This window comes from Tachypleus tridentatus, chromosome 9 (genome assembly GCF_004210375.1).
Source record: "Tachypleus tridentatus isolate NWPU-2018 chromosome 9, ASM421037v1, whole genome shotgun sequence".
NCBI classification, from domain to species: Eukaryota; Metazoa; Arthropoda; class Merostomata; order Xiphosura; family Limulidae; genus Tachypleus; species Tachypleus tridentatus.
In genome coordinates, this window is record NC_134833.1 from 135962149 (window position 1) to 135981926 (window position 19778).

Below are 19778 nucleotides of genomic sequence, written 5' to 3' on the forward strand. Positions count from 1 at the left end.
CTACTCTCGTTAGCGCGGCTGACTCTATCGTCGGTAAAACACAGTTGGGAAGAAATAAATAGCTGCTGATCAAATGGCGCGTGGCACGTGTAAGACGTGAGACGAAGCTGGAGAGTAGCGGAAGGATCACGTTTCAGTCATCGAATAAAACTTTAGTTCGATCAGTAGTGTAGTTTGGTTTTTCACATGAAGAAATCTGGAATATATATATATGCTCAATTCAATTTGGAATTGACGTACACACACACACATTCAGTTCACATATCCACATGTAACAAAATTATTTTATGATCGTGTAATGTGTTGGAAGTACGTAGAATAAACCTTTCTCAAGAATTTGGACACCGGTAATCCTTATTCTTTGGATAATGTAATGCTCCTAGAAACAGAGCTATGTATATATATTGTAAGTGTTCTATGGGCTTTATATCTTTACAGTAATCCAGCGTTCATCCTATGAGAAAATTGGATTACCTTTCGTTCGCCAAGTTGTCTCTTTGTTATCTGAGCTAAAGGGTTAACCCTATAGCAATAGTTATAAAATACTTTGTTGAACAACTTGGGCGTACGCAGCGATCCCTACCGTTCCATACTTGAACTTTTCCTCCCTCCTTACGTGCAGGAAACTACTTTTACTTACGCCCACTTTCCCCTAATCTGATTCTAACACTGCTTACAACAGAGGATTATTTATCTGTGAAAAATCTCTTTATATTATTCGCTACCTCTTTTTTTTTTAGCTGCGGCATAACGGCTAACAGAACGTCTCTAGATTTTTTTTTTCAAGTACAAACTTTCCATCTCTTGAGTGATTTGAGATCTAATTACTACATCCGTGGCTGTTGAGGATTCTCTCTACTTCTAGTAATGCAAAGGTAAGAAAATATTTAGGCCATTTAATCTATCCATTTTCTCACCCCTGTTGTCTTCCAGGCTCATATATTAGTTTTGAGCAACTCATTTATTATGAGACTGTTCTAAAATATCATTATCCCTCAAAAGGAGGGGAGGGTTGCATCCCACATAATGTGATCCATTGGGTTACTATATTATGTCTCATTTTCTTCCATTATCGTGTAATGGCTCTTACTACTTTTTCGTGCCGTGTGATATATATCCTAACTGTGTTATATAATTATTTAGTTTTATACAAAGTATATGAACCTTCTCTCACACCCTCTTATAAATTTGTCAACCGTTTAATCACCTGGACAGTCGTTTTAAACAGTTATGGAAATTAAGTAGTACACTAATTGGGATCTTTTTTTTAATTTCGCGCAAACCTACACGAGGGCTATTTGTGCTAGTCGTCCATAATTTAGCAGTGTAAGACAAGATGGAATGCAGCTAATCATCATTACCCACCGCCAACTCTTGGGCTATTTTACTAACGAATAGTGGGATTGACCTTAACATAATAAAGCTCCCATGGTTGAAAGGGCAGGCATGTTTGGTGTGACGGGGATTCGAACCCGCGACCCTCAAATTACGCGTCGAGGGTTCTTAACCACCTGGTCAATTGATTAGGAATAACGATTATAAACCCTTATGGTTCTCTAGACTCAGATGTCTTTTTTTTTTTTTCTACGTTATTTCTGCTTTGGAATAACAGTGTCAACCATGCATGGTTTATAGTTAGGTATGTCTTTTAACAGTATCATAGCTTTGGAGTAACATTGTTAATCATGCACTGTTTTTTTTTTTACAGCCAGGTATGTCTTTGAGTAGTTATCATAGCTTTAAAATAAGTATTAGCCCTGCATAGTTTTCTTGCTGTCTATTTTCCTACATTATGACTATTTAGGAATAATAACAGTGGTGTTTTGTTTTTTTTACATGCTTTTGTCTATGTATTTTCCTGCGGTCATTGCTTTTGAAGCCCAGTCCTAATGCAGCATGATATTTAATATAAGATACATTTTTCTCTATCGCTTTTACTTTTTAAAGTCAGTAAGATTTGTCTCTCTAACGTGATTCGTAGACAAAAGTTCCCATTCGAAGTTGTTGAAGTAAACGTTTTCACGTATAAAAGCAGACATTCAGAATGTCGCTGTGCTTATATATATAAATTTATCTTCGTGCGTATCAACAATCCTCCTGTTCTTCTAGGTTTGTCCCTTAAAGTGACGTGCCTAGTTAAATGTTTTTAGGAAGCCCTGTTGAAACAACTTGCCATGAATTGAATTTATATTGGAATGCTAGCGCACTGATTGTGTTCGGTACAATGGCTTCTCCTTTCTCACGAATAACTTCCAAGATATTAAAATCCACCAAAAATCAGTGAAACCCGTAGATAAGGCTTCATAAACGGCCTGTGTACGCGAATCGCATATTATGGACAGCATTAATGTCATGTCATGGCCCTTGAAATTCAAGTTAGTGCGAACTAGTATTGCAGCTCTTGGTATCGCCACGTAGAAGCACGTATGGTTAGGAAGTTTGAATTAAAGCCACTTATGTATTTCGCTACGAGGAGTTAATTCAGCTAAACTGCTTAAGAGGTGTCAAAAGTGGGTTTTGTCTACACATATCTAACGAACGTTTGGTGACTCTGGTTAAAACACACACACACACACACACACACACACATGCACTACAGCATGAAATAAAAGTACATCACGAGCAGGAATTATCAAACAGTTTTATGTGATATCATTCAAACGAAGTAAAGTTATACATGAAAACATTGGACTTGTTTCACGGTTTAGAGACAAGCACATACAAATATATATTTTACAAACAACAACCGGTAAGTGAAACATACACATGTCATATAAACAGACACACAGGTTTTTCTTTAAAAAACAATGCCGTGTGCAATAAGCAGTAAAACAACATGTGATTGCCTGGATAGACAGAAAACAAGGAGACTACTCGCTAGCGCGTCGGGTTGAAATGGTCTGAGGTTCGATACTGTTGCAAATGTCTTGTACTTTAAGCTGTGGGTGCGTTATGAAAGTAATAGTCTGTATCGTTATTCATAACAAAGATTTTATGACGATGGGTGTTATTGGCTGGCTAACTTCCTTCTGAGTAGTTAAAGATTAGGGAGACAGAAGTATGATGTTTGGTGATCGCTGGCTATTTACAGACGTGTGCAGTATGTGTGGTTTGGGAGAAAAACTGCCGATAAAGTAAAGGAAATGTGATTTAGAAATAAATTTCGGTGTATTGTTAAAAGAGAATTCCTAAAACACTTCCATGTATTAGAACGTTATCGTGACGCAACTTGTGACGTCTAAATCTTCATAAGTTCAGTAAGAGTTAAAACTATAGTTTGCCGCTTATAAAAAGGGTAGTGGATTAACATATTTTAACTCCTCTATAAATACTGTCAAAATGTAGGAAGTTGGAGCTAATACAGTGTTAATTTCATTTTATAAAGCTGTTTTTTTTTTTTTTTTGTATTCTCAAGATGGCTGGTATGGTATTAAAACTTTAATTAAAATAAACTACAGAGCAAAGTTTAGACCTACTTAGTTCATCTTCAGGTTAACAAAGAGATTGATTCGTTTGCTTATTTTCATAGTAAAGGCACATTGGGCTCTGTACTGTTTCCACCACGGAGAATCGAATCCTGGATTTCAGCATTTTAATTGCGCTATCTCACGAGCTAACATTATAAGAACGATATTACAGGCCCAATGTTGCTATAGGAACAACAAGGTGCTTATAAATAAATATTCCATCTTTAAAACGATTTTGTTTTAAAAACAGTTTCTCTTAGGAGAACTAAGTTCCACCACAGTCATGCCGAGAATCATATATTTTATTCAGGAAAGTCATGGTACAAGATGTTTCAAAACCCACATATATTTCAAGACACTTCTGGTACAATGTCCGGGTATCTCACTAACCAGGAAGTTAACGTCTGTTTTCCCTTTAAAAGCGTCATTATTAAAGTCATCAATCTAGTGTTGTTGAAAGAAGAGGAAAGAAATGTTAGCTTATGAGGAAAGAGATTCTAGTATTCGATATAATACGATTCAGAAACGTTATGTCCTATATTCATACTTATGGAACCAAACTTGTTAAATAATAACTGTTGCTTTGACTCTGAAAGTTTGTTCTCTTACAGGCGTTCTTTCCAAACTATGGAAAGTCGGCATGGAAAGCATATTTATGTCTATAGGAACATATGAATTATATGTATATGTGAAAGTATAGATTTAAAATTAAAGGTTTTAAAAACTACCGTACAAATATTATTGTTATAAAGTGATACAGTAACAGTTTCTGGCATTGGAAAAATGACGTGTACACCATACACCGAAATAAATTATACTGAGTGCAAGGACAAGACGCAGAAGAAAAACAAATCGCATATTTAGAAGTGGAATGGCGCCAAGAACTTTGCGCATCATTTAAATAAAAGGATTTTTGTTTCTTTATCGATGACCATGTACAAATTAATAATCATGTTTACACATTATTACCAGATAATGTGTTTTCCAATGTAGTAAGTTTCTGCAAAGTACGGCTATTGTCAATCTCAGAACAACTTCCCACTGACTCGTGTGGACCTCGGCTTCCAAAGCGATTTGCAAACAAAATCAACAGAAGTCTTTAGTTCGTTTAAAAATGTTGTTGTCCAAGCATTAGATGTGTTACTTGTCGCCTTATCCTGATATAACCATAACTTCTTAACATCCTAGTCGTACAGTGTAGGATTGAGTGGTGCCTCTACGTTCTGCTCGTACGAACTAGATTTCGACTTTGCTTTAAATGTCCCATTACTTAAAACCTTGCGACAACCAAAACACCCGACGAATATTTTTTTAACGTTCACTGTACCATACGAGAAAAGTATTCGTCGTATTGTGGTTTGTAGCAAATCAACCGTTCCAACCACAACTGTTCAAATAGACTAGCCTCGTCCATGTTGGGTGCAGGGTACTCATGCTGTGCTATCCTACGGTTAAACACTTACCCACCAGTATCTGACAAGCAGCTGTTGTATGTGTACTTTGTGTCTTTTTAAGTGTAATATATCTGTGGGTTATCTTGTGCACATTTGGTAGAATACAACTTGTTAATAATTGCTTCTTGTTTGTTCTTTTTGGTATTTGTAGTGGAAGGGAATTTGCAAATTTTGGTAATTATAGCAGGGGCCTTGCGGGTGTGGGTGATGAGGGGGCGTGGTGTTTGATGAAGTTTTCAGTACTATTCACTGTGTTAAAAAGGGCACACAAACAGAAAATAGAGTATTTAGGCTTACCTCTGATTTCTGTATCACTATACGAATATCTTTATTTTTTTTGAGTTGCGGTTGTAACAAGGGGCTCCGGGTATAAGCTTATCCTTGGTGGTATTGGACTATAATGATCGAGAATTCACTGTGAAAGATAATACTAAAATACTTAAGATTCTTCTGTTTTTATCTTCTTTATCGATTTCTTCTACCGGTTCCATGACTTTCAAGTTCACTCTTCAGGGTGTAATATAGAGAATCTGTAATAAGGACATTCAGCTAAGCATAAATAATTTTAAATTACATAATTTTTTCAAAATTTATTAACGTAAAATATAGTCTTTGTATAAATTAAGTTTATTAGAAAAATATTCAAAAATAGATTAGTATAAATTTATCAAATTTATTATTTTTTATTTAATTACACTTTAATTTGTTATTATGTCCCCTGCTGGGACAGCGGCAAGTCTATGAATTTACAAAGCTAAAATCAGGAGTTCGGTTCCCCTCAGTGGATACAAAAGACAGCCCGATGTGACTTTACTGTGAAAAACACTTACATACACTTGTTATGTAAAATCATGTCATATGTTCCGTCATATATAGGCAGCACCAGTGGTGGCAAGCCACTGAATTATCACTTTATAAGGTGAAATTCACTCTGTTACTAGTGTGAATGTCTAAACACTTATTTTAAATCAGATATACAGGTATGAAAAACACCTGAATCAAATTTGTCTAACTTGATTCATCACCTTTTCTTTCAGACGTAAACTTTTGGAGTTGAAAATAATGTCTCCAAATCAGACAATAACAACAGATACCACAGATACTGGCAAAACTAAGACTATAATATAAGAAATTAGTTCCAGTATCGCAGTAGAAATAAGTAGTTTTGTAATAGTAGCAAAAACAAAGAAAATTTGAGCTGATGATATCTTGTTGAATATAATTTCCCGAAAACACCATCATAAACTTGTATCATAAACACTTTAGTAATGTTGCATAATATTACAAACATTTAAACAAAAAATATCGTAAAGAATTGAGAAACAAACGGTAAGTATAACAAACTTCTAACGTAGGGAACTTGTGCTCCAATTATTCCAAACAAATGGAAATAGTGTTATAAACACTATGAAAACAAACAGACCCACAAATCCTTAAGTAGAACTAGTAACATAAACACTCATGCAAAGCAATATCATAAACACTAAGGAAACAAATAGGCCTACAAACACTGACAGAACTAGTAACATAGACACTAATAAAATAAGTAGGCCCGCAAACACTCAAACAGTGCTAGTGGCGCAAATACTGACAGAAGTGGTAACATGCAGACTAACAGAAACAAGTAATAACACATTCACTAACAAAAGAGAAACTATATATATATATATATATATATATTAGTTGATATAATATCTCTCCCATAAATGTAAACTAGTACCACAAGTTATACCATGAATGGTAGTTTCAATACTATAAGAAAAATTAGTACCACAAGTTATTTGTTCTTTTGAAATCTGCAGAATAAATGTTACAACCGAACATCCAAACATGCTCGCCCTCCCAGCCGTGGGGGCGTTATAATGTGACGGTCAATCCCACTTTTCGTTGGTAAAAGAGTAGCCCAAGAGTTGGCGGTGGGTGGTGATGACTAGCTGCCTTCCCTCTAGTCTTACACTGCTAAATTAGGGACGGCTAGCACAGATAGCCCTCGAGTAGCTTTGTGCGAAATTCCAAAACAAACAAACAAATACAACCGAACATACTTGAATTATTCAAATATGCATCTAATGTAAATCCGTACTTGTAGAATAAACAGAAATTAGTACCAAACATACTTGAACTGTTATAATTTGCAACATAATGAAAAAGTATTATTACATATATATTTCTCTACAAGTGGGTTTTTTCGACATCACTGATTACATATACCTGTTCTTTTGAAATCAGCAAAATAAATATAAGATATTAGTTGCTGACACCTTTACCGTAATGAAATAATTCGACATTTATCCAAAAATCACTCCAACAAATTAATATCAGTGCTCAGAACTAATGAATTTTTTTATCATCAGGAAGAGTACCTCGGTACCGAATAATTAGTACCATAAATTACTTAGCGCTATTAATTGACTAGCAGAAATAACTAGCTGAGTACCTGGATACAGTAAACTGGCACTACACTCACAATTTTAATATTATCCACGATATTTTGAACAAATCCTATTCGCGTAAAAAACAAAATGTATAGACCACTTTATGAACACTAGTGTTCAATGTCGTATCACGTGTTGCTCTACTATTCGCATGTACAGATGGTCTATAATTCATCATACCGTTAGTTTTCCGAACGTTAATCTTTCACATGTATTTGAATCAAACACCATATGACACTCTAATTACACTAATGGGCTTCAAAGCTGCGGAATTTCCTTAGATACATAACACTGAGACAACTGTAGCTATATGGGTGGACTTCACTCGAATATGAGATTTACGGGAAGCACGAGCGATAGGAACAAGATCTGTCCTGACTAATTACATTAAGTCTATACGGGTCAGAGATTACAGCAAGCCTTATCTTTGGCAGCCATTATGCTTTATAATTAACAATTATTTTGTCATACCAACGTGGTATTAGGATTTATTCGAACTTTATGAAAATGGCATCCTGATTAGAAACACTGATTGGTATCTATGGCTAAACAAGGAAGGAATTATGGAAACAAAATGTTGTCCAAGAATAGGCTAGAAAAATAGTTTATAATTATTACTTTTTCATGTAAAGATTTTTATGTCTATGTATATTTTAATTCGTTTTTATAATATTTTATTATCCCTTGTTTAGTTTATTTTCGTTTTACTTTCCATTATACAAATGAGAACAAGGATTATTTCAAGCATTAGATCGTCTTCGAGCTATTCATAGTACTAGACAAATGAACTAAAACTTATGATGGAAAGACAACAATTAAATTAGGATAAAAAAATTCTTCATTCGTATCTCCCATATAAGTATCGTAAAACAGCCCTAAAAATTGAAACATCTTACCTGTAAAATGTATTAATATCAAAATACGAGGTTCTCAGAATTTTTGCATTTATGTCCTAATTAATATCGTTCGTAATTGTTTACAAATAGTATAATTAATTTCGAATTATTCTGAGAACACAATTGTTAGCTTAAATTAATTTACTTGGGTTGTGCAGTTTTGTTCTAGGTTAGGTTTATGTTTGTTTGTCCTGTTGCTATAGTGCTGAGTAGGTAGTAAGTTGTGGTGTTATTGTATCGTGTCAGTAGACACGTTAGTTAACGAATGAATAGGCCTATTCGTTAACTGTTGTACTAACGTTTGGGAAGACGGCAAAATGAAACAACCAGTATTAGGCCCGGTTGCTGTTAGGCACAGGCTAAATACCTAACTTTCTGCTTTCAAACGTTGTTGCATAAAATTAAAAACTTAAAGCATCTGACTTGATTAGTTAAGCTTTGTTTTCAGTGGATGCAGTTAAGTGTTAATATCCTTCTCGGTTTCCTAAAAAACTGTATTTCGATACCCGTTATAGGCACAGCACAGAGTGTCAATTGTGTAACTTTATGTTTATATACAAAGAAACAAATCTTGGTTTCTTATAACTATTCAAATTAATTTCGAGTTATTTTGAGAATAGATTGGCTGACATAGGTTAATTAGCTAATTCTGTGCGATGATATAACAGGTTGTGTGATCCTAGGTTGGGTTTGGGTTTGTTTGTCCTGTTGCTATGGTGTCCAGCGGAGATTAACAGTTAAAACATATGTTAAAACGTGCAATCCACTCTTATTTACTTTGGAACCTTGATGTGAACTCGTACATAATAATACATAATTTAAATAACGTAAAAATTAGTTAATTAATTAATAACTAAGCAGTATGTGTGTGTGTGTACATAACCAAAAGTTGAGTGTTGAACAGAAGGTGAAATTGCAGAATTGGTCCTGTTTTACATGAAAGCGCAAGGTTGCTGTTCCCAAGAATAATAAATGTTGAATAATGAGGCGCATTGAGACTAGAAGCTGCTGAATGGGAAGCTAATTATCTCCATTAGTTTGTATAACGATGCTAAATATGTATTATATGCAAGTCTACGTACGTCGATATATGCCAGTCAGGAAAAACTATGATGGCGAAAATCTACAACATACAAGTACCGATGTATGTACACGTGTCAGAGAGCGTGATTAATTTATCACTCCTGTATAATGCTGTAATTTTGAAACACATAAAAACAACATGATTGAAATATCAGTTTCAATAATATAAATCTGTTTTAGATTATACAATATAAGAGATGATTTTATTGCTTGTGTGTATGCACTGAAAGAATCACTTGTGCAGGATATTAAATATTTCTCGTTCGTAATAGGTTAATGGGAAAGATTTATCCAAGGCCAATCACGAGGACGCTGTAGAAGCATTCCAAACAGCGAAAGAACCAATAATCGTTGAAGTTCTACGGCGAAACTCCAGTAGCTTTAAGCCTAACATGGCCACTGAATCAACTGTAATGTCATCTCCATCACCAGTTTACTGTGATAGTTCAACACAGACAGAATGGTCAGGGGGGTGGGAAACGTCATCCATTGGATTTTTTCCATTTGGACAAACAAGGTGAATATTTTAATATTTATTAGTTTGTTGGAATTCACTTTTATTTGAAAAAAGGCTAAAATTATATATATTTATAATATGGATCCCAAATTTCTAAGCATCTTTAGGAACCAGAAATTGTTTCATTTATTAGATGAATGATAATTACATATTGAATCCAGTTCTGACATTAAAACTAAAATAAGAAATGTGACTAAATCCGAAGTTTATTTGCATACAGAATTCTACACATGAAAATGGCTAATCGATGGCACAATAGATAAGGCACAGGACATGTAGTCTTAGTGATTGTATATGCTCTTACATAAGAATAGGTTAGTTATATTAAATCGAATGTAATTCTGTCGAAGCAATTTTGTGATATTACATCAAACTCTCTCAAATATTGACCTAAAGTAGTAGTTTAATGTTAAGGTAAGACAAATTGATTGTGTTCGTTTAAACCTTTTCTTAGATTACTAGTACGTGAACGCCCTCGTCAGTTTTAAATTATCAACACATTAAATATATGTTTTATAGTTTCGTGTTGATTTACTTATCGATTAAGTATGTTTTATTACAATTTATATTTCTCTAGCAAGTAATATTTTCTTTCAGAACAGGTACAACGTTTCGATAATTGGTGCGATCATTCTTAAGTATACAATTTTTAACGGCAAAGAAAGCTAACATTTGGTACCAATGATTAAAACGTCATACATACTCTAAAAGTAAATCCTACTTACGAGAGAACTGTAAATTTGCAATAAAACGTATATTTCGTGTATTAAAAACTTTAAGTGCGTACACCGTACTTAAACACGATTTCAAGAATTTCGAATACATAAAAACGCCTAGTTGGTTAATAATGAAACGTTCGATGGAAAAGATTTATTCATACGACTTCTAAAGGCAATGGTGTTTGAGTCATGACATATTACATGTCCACTTATTTCCAGATTTATTTTCTTCAGCACAGCGTGAATTTTAGTACAGAAAAGATTATGTAAAGGCCTAATATATTATTTGATTCGCTCTGAATAAAGGACTATAATCTAACCAAGCATATTAAGTTTTCTGAATAGATTGCATATACACAAAAATATCACATTTCGTATATTTAAAAGCACACTTTTTGTATAGTAAGTGTTTGCAGTTTGTTTTAGTCTTGTTTGCTGTTGCTTTGCATGATCCAGCTTGATGCAGTCTGGTGGTCACTATCAGATGACTTTTCTAGAAGATGACGTAATGGATGGTCAATTTGATCCTAGTGCTGGAGATCCGGATCAGGACGATGAAGATATGAGATGTGACGTTGAATACGAGGTTTGAGTGCTCTTTAAACTTTGGTTTATTACATAATAGTTTGAATTTCATCTAATTAACGCCGTTTTTTTCGGTATTTCTGGCCATCAGCAATACCGCGTAGTGGTTGTGGTATGTGCCATTATCCGTTATCTGTATCGCTGAAATATCATTAATAATCAACCAGTTTCAACAGTTCAGTGTTAATGAAATAACAACATGTTTTTAATGTATCAAGTTTTCCAAGTATTTTTAATCGTTCATGTTCGGATTAGCGGTAATTAACCTGAATAATTTTCTTCATGTTAATCCAGCTGTAATAAAAATGTTAAAAACGAACTGTAGTGACATTTGAATGATATCAAGAGAAAGACTGGAATGACATTATGCAAAAAGGATGAAGAGGTCAAGAAGTTGAAGTAGCAGTAAAAATGTTATTTGGTTCTATTTGAATCTTTCAAGGTTCTCCAAAGAAGGCCTGATAGTTATCGTATACGACTACTAAGTTCTTAAGACTTCAGTAACCCCTCTATAGTTTCAAACGTTTTACTTAGATTATACGCGTACCTTATATGTTAGTAATGATTTAATTTTCAGCTCTTTAAGACTTCTCACGTAAAATAAATTATGTTGTAAGACTAATGTCCGTTTCCACGTACAATGTGTTATTATAAGCCGTGTAATTTGTACTGTTGGACTTCAGTACTGTGAGATTGATTAGACTGAAAGCTTGATTGATTGATTGTGATTAATGATTGAAGAAAGGAGAGTGTTTTCCAATCCTGTTTGTTCTGGAAAGCTCTTCAAGGGAGTTACGATAGCAACAACTACAAAACAGTTTAGACAAGTTCTACAGCTCTTACTGTCTTGTAGTATCCGTGGTACACTTGCAGGCGTCTAGACAAGAGATTTAGGAGTATATTTGTTGTACGGAGACGCCAGACTCTATAAACTGACAGCTTCAACTAGCGCTAGTAAATAGATTCAATTGATAGGCTTCCTGTGTTTGATCCTAGCCTACTAGGAGGAAGAAGGCCCAGCTGTACCCTTCTTGTTTCTAACTAATTCCTTGTGAAGAAGGTTAACTACGGTGACATGAAACAGTGATGTACCTTGTTTAAGCCTTGATCACCACTGCCACGCTGACCGACGTAATACACTTTTTTTGTTTTGAAACTTATGCTATCATTAATGACATATTGCACAGGGCAGTAATAGAGAAAGATTAGAGCCCAAACTGACCTAATGTGTCATACTAATTCGTTTTGGAGTTTAAGTTTGTTTTTTTTTTATTTCTATAGTAGCTCGTAAACTGTGGTGTTATAAAAAAACAAACAAAAAACACACACACACCCAAAAACTCCTTATGTATACATCAACTGGACAAAATGTCATATATATCTATATATAGCTATCTCCAAACTAGTTTCTATTAATACATACATATATATATAAAATGTTTGTTTGCACCCTAACTTCTCTGAGCCTATTGGACCAATCTCAGCCAAAATTTGTATATAAACTCTATGGAAAATGTCCTAAATGAGTCTTAACTCCATTTCCATTTTGTAAAGCCAGTTGATTAATTACTCCTAGCTTATTGGGTCAATCTCAAACAATCTTGGCAGGTTGAAGTTTTAGGCAATGTTGAATATTCTCAAGGGATTCAAAGTCAAAGTATGAAAGTTACTGGATTGTTTCTCAAACAGTCTTGCTTTACTCATTGTTAATGAGATGTTGGGTGTTCAAAAGGTGGGATCACCTCAAAATCCTTATTTATTGGTAGATGGTGTGTTTTGTTTTTTAATTAAGCACAAAATTTCATAATGGGGCTATCTGTGCTCTGTCCCCACGGGTATCGAAACCCGAATTCTAGCGTTGTAAATCCACAGATATACCACTGAAGGGCTTCGTAGATGGAAAGCAAACTGCGAATAGTGATTAGGAAAAAGGTGTGTTTATAATTTTAAAACTTTGAGATAAAGCTTATGTTCAAGTTATTACTTTGAAATGTATGATTGCTGTTAAACTTACATTATTTTAATTAAGTTTAAACATTACCCGTTAGTTGACACGTATTTCAGTTTATATGGAGTAGTCACATATTGTAATTTATCTCGAACGAGTCTCCAATCTATTATGCTACGTCCGTTACGTATCACTATTTCAAATAACCGGAAACTTTAATTTAAAAGTTAATTAAATGTTAATATGTATTAGATTTACGATATTTGCCAACAAGGTTTATTCACATTTTTTTCTTAACAGAAATATACAAGGAACAATATAATTTATAATAACGCTTATTACAAATACCTGTTAAAAGTAATGATTTATATACAATTTTACAAATTTACAGAAAATTCTCTCTTATATCCGGTCTAAAACTGAATGTTTCATCGATGATCCGGGTCCACGACGAACAAATTAATTCTGAGTTGTATTGTCAAGACGACTGGCCCGGCATGGCTAAGCGTGTGTAAAGCGTTCGAGTCGTAATCCGATGGTCGCTGGTTCGAATCCCGGTCGCATCAAATATGCCCGCCCTTTCAGCTGTTGGGGCGTTATAATGTTACGGTCAATCCCACTATTCGTTGGTAAAAGAGTAGCCCAAGAATTGGCGGTGGGTGGTGATGACTAGCTGCTTTCCTCTAGTCTTACACTGCTAAATTAGGGACGGCTAGCGCAGATAGCCCTCAAGTAGCTTTGCGCGAAATTAAAAAACAAATTCAAAACAAGACGGCTGGTATGATATTAGCATATTAATTAAAATAAAGTACAGAACAATGTTTTGACTTTCTTAGGTCATCTTCAGGTTAACAAAGAGTTTGCAAGTGACCATTGCAGGGCACATACCTTAGGGACGAGTGTGTAAACGGGTTTGAGATTGTAGGAGGCGTTGCAGTTAGATGTTAGATTATTAATTACACTGCACAACAAAGTTTTTGCTTCTTGAACACTGTTGGGTGTTCCTCATAGATTTTTGGCTGCTGATTACGAAAATTACATTCAAATTTGTCCATCACGTACCGTTTCATCGAAATCTTCAGTTTCAACAGGACATTGCTACAATGGAAAAACGATATCAGGTCAACTGGAATCCGTCAATGCTCGCTAACTACTGTTGGACACTGCAACGTGATGCACCAGACATTGAATAACAACGAAAATCAGGAACAAAACACTTTTAATTATATTGAACTTAATAGCGTATTAGAAACATAAACGTAATTAAATACGTTATTGCCGGTAAACAGTTAACTATTTATTTCTCAGAGTTCCTATGTGATGAAGCAAAACCAAAACTATATTTGTGCATACCCACCAGGTACCTGTCACAATCAGCAAAACTTTTCAAAAAATTGTTGTGTAGTGTTAGTAGAGTTATAAAGGTGTTCCTTTATATTTGTTTAATTTTTTGTTTTAGTTGTTGTATAAATAGGGCTTCTCTGATTTTGCGTTTGTTAATGTTTGTTTCCCCACTTAGTGTCTGGGTGTTTTCTGTGGTTATCGTGTTTATGTGATTTACAGTATTCAAAAAAGTGCCAAGGTGTTTTTTTTTGTTTTTTTTTTGTTCTTTGATTCTGGCTTCCAATTTTCTGCTTGCTTCTCCAATGTAGAAGTCGTGTTAGTTGTTGCATTGTATTTTATAAATGGTGGTGTTGTGTTGGTCAGTGTAGTTTTTTACGTTGGTGTTTACTGGAATGTTTTGTTACAAGTGCTGGTTATTTTTTCGCCGATGTTGGGAACATATGGTATGCAGCAGTGTAAGGTTTCGTACTATGTTGTATTTTGGGATTTATTATTGTTTGTTTGTTTGTTGATCTAGGAATGCGCATATAATTTTTTTTCAACGGTTTTTGGAGGAAATTTGTTGATGTTGATGAAGTGTTGTTTTATTTTGTTGATTTCATCGTTAATTTTATCTGGTGAGTACAGTTTTGTGGCCTGTGTTTATTTAGTTTCTTTAATATGTTGAGTTTTGTTTTATTTCATGTGCTAAGTCCCAGGAAATGTATAATCCAGAATGGATGATTTTTTGTGGATTTCTGTTTTGAATTATAAAACTGTTTTTGTGATCATGAGGTTGAGAAATGCTATTTGGTTAGTTGTTTCCTGTTCACAGGTGTACTTAATGTTGGGGTGTAGAGAGTTATAGTGGTTGAAAAATCTAAACATATGTTCTGTAGATGTGAATCCAGCAGTTGTATCGTCAACCCATCTGTACCAGTTTAGTGTGGGTGTAATTTTGATTTGGTTTGTTTTGAATTTTACGAAAAGCCACTCGAGGAGTATCTGCTCTAGCCGTCCCTAATTTATCAGTGTAAGACTAGAGGGAAGGCAGCAAGTCATCACCACTCAACGCCAACTCTTGAGCTACTCTTTTACCAACGAATAGTGGGATTCACCGTCACATTATAACACTCACGCTGCTGAAAGGGGGAGCATATTTGGTGTGATGGGGATTCGAACCCGCGAATCTCAGATGAAAGCACCCGTTTAACCACCTAGTCATGCCGGACCCGTGGGTGTATATCTCAATTGCTCGTTTGAAATTCAATCTGTGTCATAAAAATGTTGGCTAGAACTGGTAACACGGGATTGTCCATACTTAAGCCGTTTATTTGTAGGTTGTTTTGCTCATTGAACATAAAGTTTTGGTGGTAGTGAATTCTGTAAAGGTTGCTATTGGCTGCTGGGGGTGTATATCAATGGATTATGGTCTTGGATATAAAGTTCTAAAAGCTATATTGTATGCTTCAGTGGTTGGGACTTCTGTGAATAGAGAGATAACATCAAAACTGGCCATTAAAGCTTTATAATTTAATTGATTAAGAATAGATTTAAAGTTAAAAGAATTTTTTAAAAAAGGACCCGACTGATGTTACATATTTAGCAAATGCCCATGCAGTGTATTTACCGAGGTTGTAGTTAAATGATACATTGGTCGACATTATGGGTCGTAGTGAACAATCGGGTTTGTGAGGTTTGGGGTGCCGTATAGTTGTGCATGAGTCGATCCTACGTATGTAAGAATACGTTTTCTGAAACTGAATTGATTTTTTTTTCATTTGTAGTAGTATTTTGTTTAATTGGTTAATTGGATTTGTGTGTATTGGTTTAAATTTGTTTGTATCTGATAAGATGTTGTTCATTTTTTGAATGTATTCACTTAAGCTAGCTAGCTTTGCCTCGCATTTCTAACAAGCTTGCTCCTTACCAACTAAGATATTTAATGTCCTTTTTGATAACGAGAAACCCACTTGAAATAAAAATATTTCAGTCGTTCTGAGAAACATTTTATGAATTTTATAGAAATACTAACGTCCGAAGTAATTCAGTGAAGTTAAACGGTTTGTAATGTTTGAAATCTATAAACGTTCCTTGTCCAATTCTGTAGTTTTACTGATTAATAGGCGTTAATCACAATTATAGCTTCCTAGGCCTACAGCACACTGACTGTAGCTGACGAATAATAATACTCTCTTGATGCGTTGTATGATATAATGTGAAACGGGTTTCTAGAAAGTTCAACAATGCCTGAACACCCTAGCGATTTCGTAAAACAAATATTATTGTTTCTTGCTCTCAAGAATCTCCTACAAATTTAGAAAACAGGCGGGACTTGCGCAACAAACATCCAATAGTGTACGTCACATGCATAAAAGAAATTAAACTGACACAAGTGTATGTATTAAAATAAACATATAGCGGTAAATCTTCTACACCTCCCTTCTTAGAGAGTTAAAAATTGGCTTTAAACCATTTTGTAACTAAAATATTACATATATATTGAAAACAATATGTTGAATAAAATAAATTGTCCAAAATTTATACAACTTAAATAATAATGACAATGTATAACACAACAATACAAATAACCTTATGATAATAAAATTATGTAGCACGTGAAAGTACTTAAACACAAATGTTATCTTTTTGACTTAACACAATCAATAATCACACGACTGAGGTGTTCTTAAAACTGGGGTAGGTTTCAAAAACAAGTAACAGGAATTTTCTTATTAGGTTTCCCAGCCAATTGAGATGTATGACAAGTTTTACAGAACTGAGAAAAATCTTGCTTAATTTTGGGCTGAAACAAATGGCTCGTAATTTTGTCACACGTCTTGTTACTTTTAAATGACATCCCATAGGAAGTTCATGGGCCGCTTTTAATATACCAGAAGGATATGCTTTTGGAACAACGATTTAATAAACTACTGCTTAGTCCTTTGAAACTGGTACATTTAGTGGTCTTCATCTTTCATGAGGACACCATTTTTGAAGAAATAACCATTTAGAACTTTCCTCAGTTCATCCATTGGCAGTGCTTAGTTAAATAGCGTAGAGATCTTCACACCATATTCTTGCTCATCGAACAGTTTGCTTCTCGCAAAGTGTACTTCACCAATTGAACTAGATCCCTCACTTGTGACTAACAATGACGAACTGTGACTCGAGCTCAGACGAAGAAATTAAGTCATAAACAAGTACCAGACTTGTTCAGAGGACGATATTATAGATTTGTCTCAGACATTTTTTGGACCCGATTAGAATCACTTGTGGAATCTCCTCAACAACAACATCATTCTTAGATCAAACAATGATTTGCTCGTTAGCCATTTTGGGCCGACCAACAACTTTTCTTCCAGCCAAATCATTTTCCAACCATAATGATATACCCTTAATTGGCAGAGTATGTCTCTTGCTCCAACCACAACTGGTCCAGAAACTCGGTCTGATGTTAAATATATGTCATGAAAAGGAACGTTAACAAATCCACACTGAATACCCTAATACAATAACAGACTCGCAAATGGCAGAACTCAAATTTAAAAGCAGTATACCTTCTTACAGCAGTGACTTTGCCGCCAAAGTATCATGTAAAATACTTACAGGTATGGAACTAGCAGTGCCATTTGTCAAAAACAGAATCAACAGATACAAAAGGGTTAAATTCCTCCCTAATTACATCAACCTTTTCAACAGTGACCAAGTCAATAACATCGAGTGATCTGGTTAAACTATGTCCATACTTTTTTTTTTTCAAACCACAACACTATGACATCACATGACCATTTTTTACAGAAATGGCAGACTGATTTTGGTGAAGGTTTATTCTGACTCTCTAGAGATTTCGAACTAGAGAAGCTGGTTTTTTAGAGGAATCCTCAACTTTAGTAGATTGAACAGGTTTTTACTGGGATGACAGGAATTTTCTTTTTATGAAAAGTGATTTTGTGTATAATCATTGAAAAGAACAGCTGTTTCCTGTAGTGTTCCAACTTTCTTTCCATCCAAATAAGTCGTCACTTGTACAGCGTTTAAATTCGTCTATTGTGTTAACTTTTTGAAACTGTTGCCAATATGCATAGAAATATACCATTGTGGGCGGACTCCATATAACAATAGCTACCTTGCTTGCCATACATAAGCTTGAAGCATTTGGCGATAAACGTCCGGTACTAACTTGTATGCTTTGAGAATAGCTACTTTAATCTTATCATAACTGATACAATATTTCAGAGAGAGAGAAAGTGGCATAAGTTTCTTGTTATTCATCAGTTAGAACACTTTGTACTAATAATCATTTTTCGTGGTCCATTCCATGGTTTGGACAACTTTTTGGAAATGTTAGAAATATTCATCAACCTCATTTTCATTAAATGGCGGAATCTTAATATACTGATTGAGCTCAAATTATCAATTTTGTTTTTCCTGGCTCCAATACAGATTTCTTCGTTTACTTTCTCTTTCAGCTTCGATAGGGGTTTGCTCTTTCTCAGCTTTCAATGCGGGCTTGTTCGTGCTCGATTTGTTTGAGCTTTAATTGGATTTCTAACTTATATTTCACTCAATTTTGATTGGCTAGTGGATACACTAGATTATTCCCCTAATGCTTTCTTAAACAACAAATCATCATCGATTAATAGTTCAGTAATAAATTATTTAGTTCATTTTTCTCATTGATTTTTTTAACCTCTAAATCTAAGATTTTGACAATATCGAGCAAATAACTTTTGTTATATTATTCTAGTTTTTTAACGAAGTGTGATTCAAGAAAACCTTGATAATCAGACATGATCAAATCTTGTTTCAGATTCAGATCTTGTACACGAGTCCCCAGTTTATTATGCTACGTATTATAATTTATCTCGAACAAGTCTTCAATTTATTATGTTATGTACATTACCGGAAGTTTTCATTTTAATTTAGAAGTTGATTAAATGTTAATGTGTTTTTAAAATTATGATATTTGCCAACAAAATTGATATACACAATTTTATTTCTTAACACAAATATATTTTAATATACAAGCAACAATGCAATTTATGATAACGGTTATTACATATAATTATTTATATACAACAGTTTTACAAATTTACAGAAAATACTGAGGCTTATAACTGAATATTTTATCGACGATCCAGGTCCACGACGAGCAAATGAATTCCGAGTTGATATTGTCGCACACATCTTGCTTAAGCTAGCTAGCTTGATTGGACTCGCACTGCTGAATTTTACCTCTGAAGATATTTATGGTCTTATAAGAATACTAAGTCTGAAGTTAATTCACTGAAGTTGAACGGTTTTTAATGTTCGAAAACTATAAACGTTCCTGGTCCTGTTCTGTAGTT

At 34.4% G+C, this 19778-nt stretch overlaps 1 protein-coding gene across 4 annotated transcripts in view; it reads left to right on the forward strand.

The window, feature by feature from the left end:
• Positions 1–19778, forward strand: part of LOC143226446 (E3 ubiquitin-protein ligase PDZRN3-like) — a 246420-nt gene that overhangs the window by 215782 nt on the left and 10860 nt on the right. For all 4 annotated transcript variants that reach the window (XM_076457417.1, XM_076457418.1, XM_076457420.1 and 1 more), the window contains 2 exons: positions 9608–9852; positions 11028–11157. In XM_076457417.1, coding sequence (XP_076313532.1) covers positions 9608–9852; positions 11028–11157 — 375 coding nt within the window. The remainder of the gene's footprint in view (positions 1–9607; positions 9853–11027; positions 11158–19778) is intronic.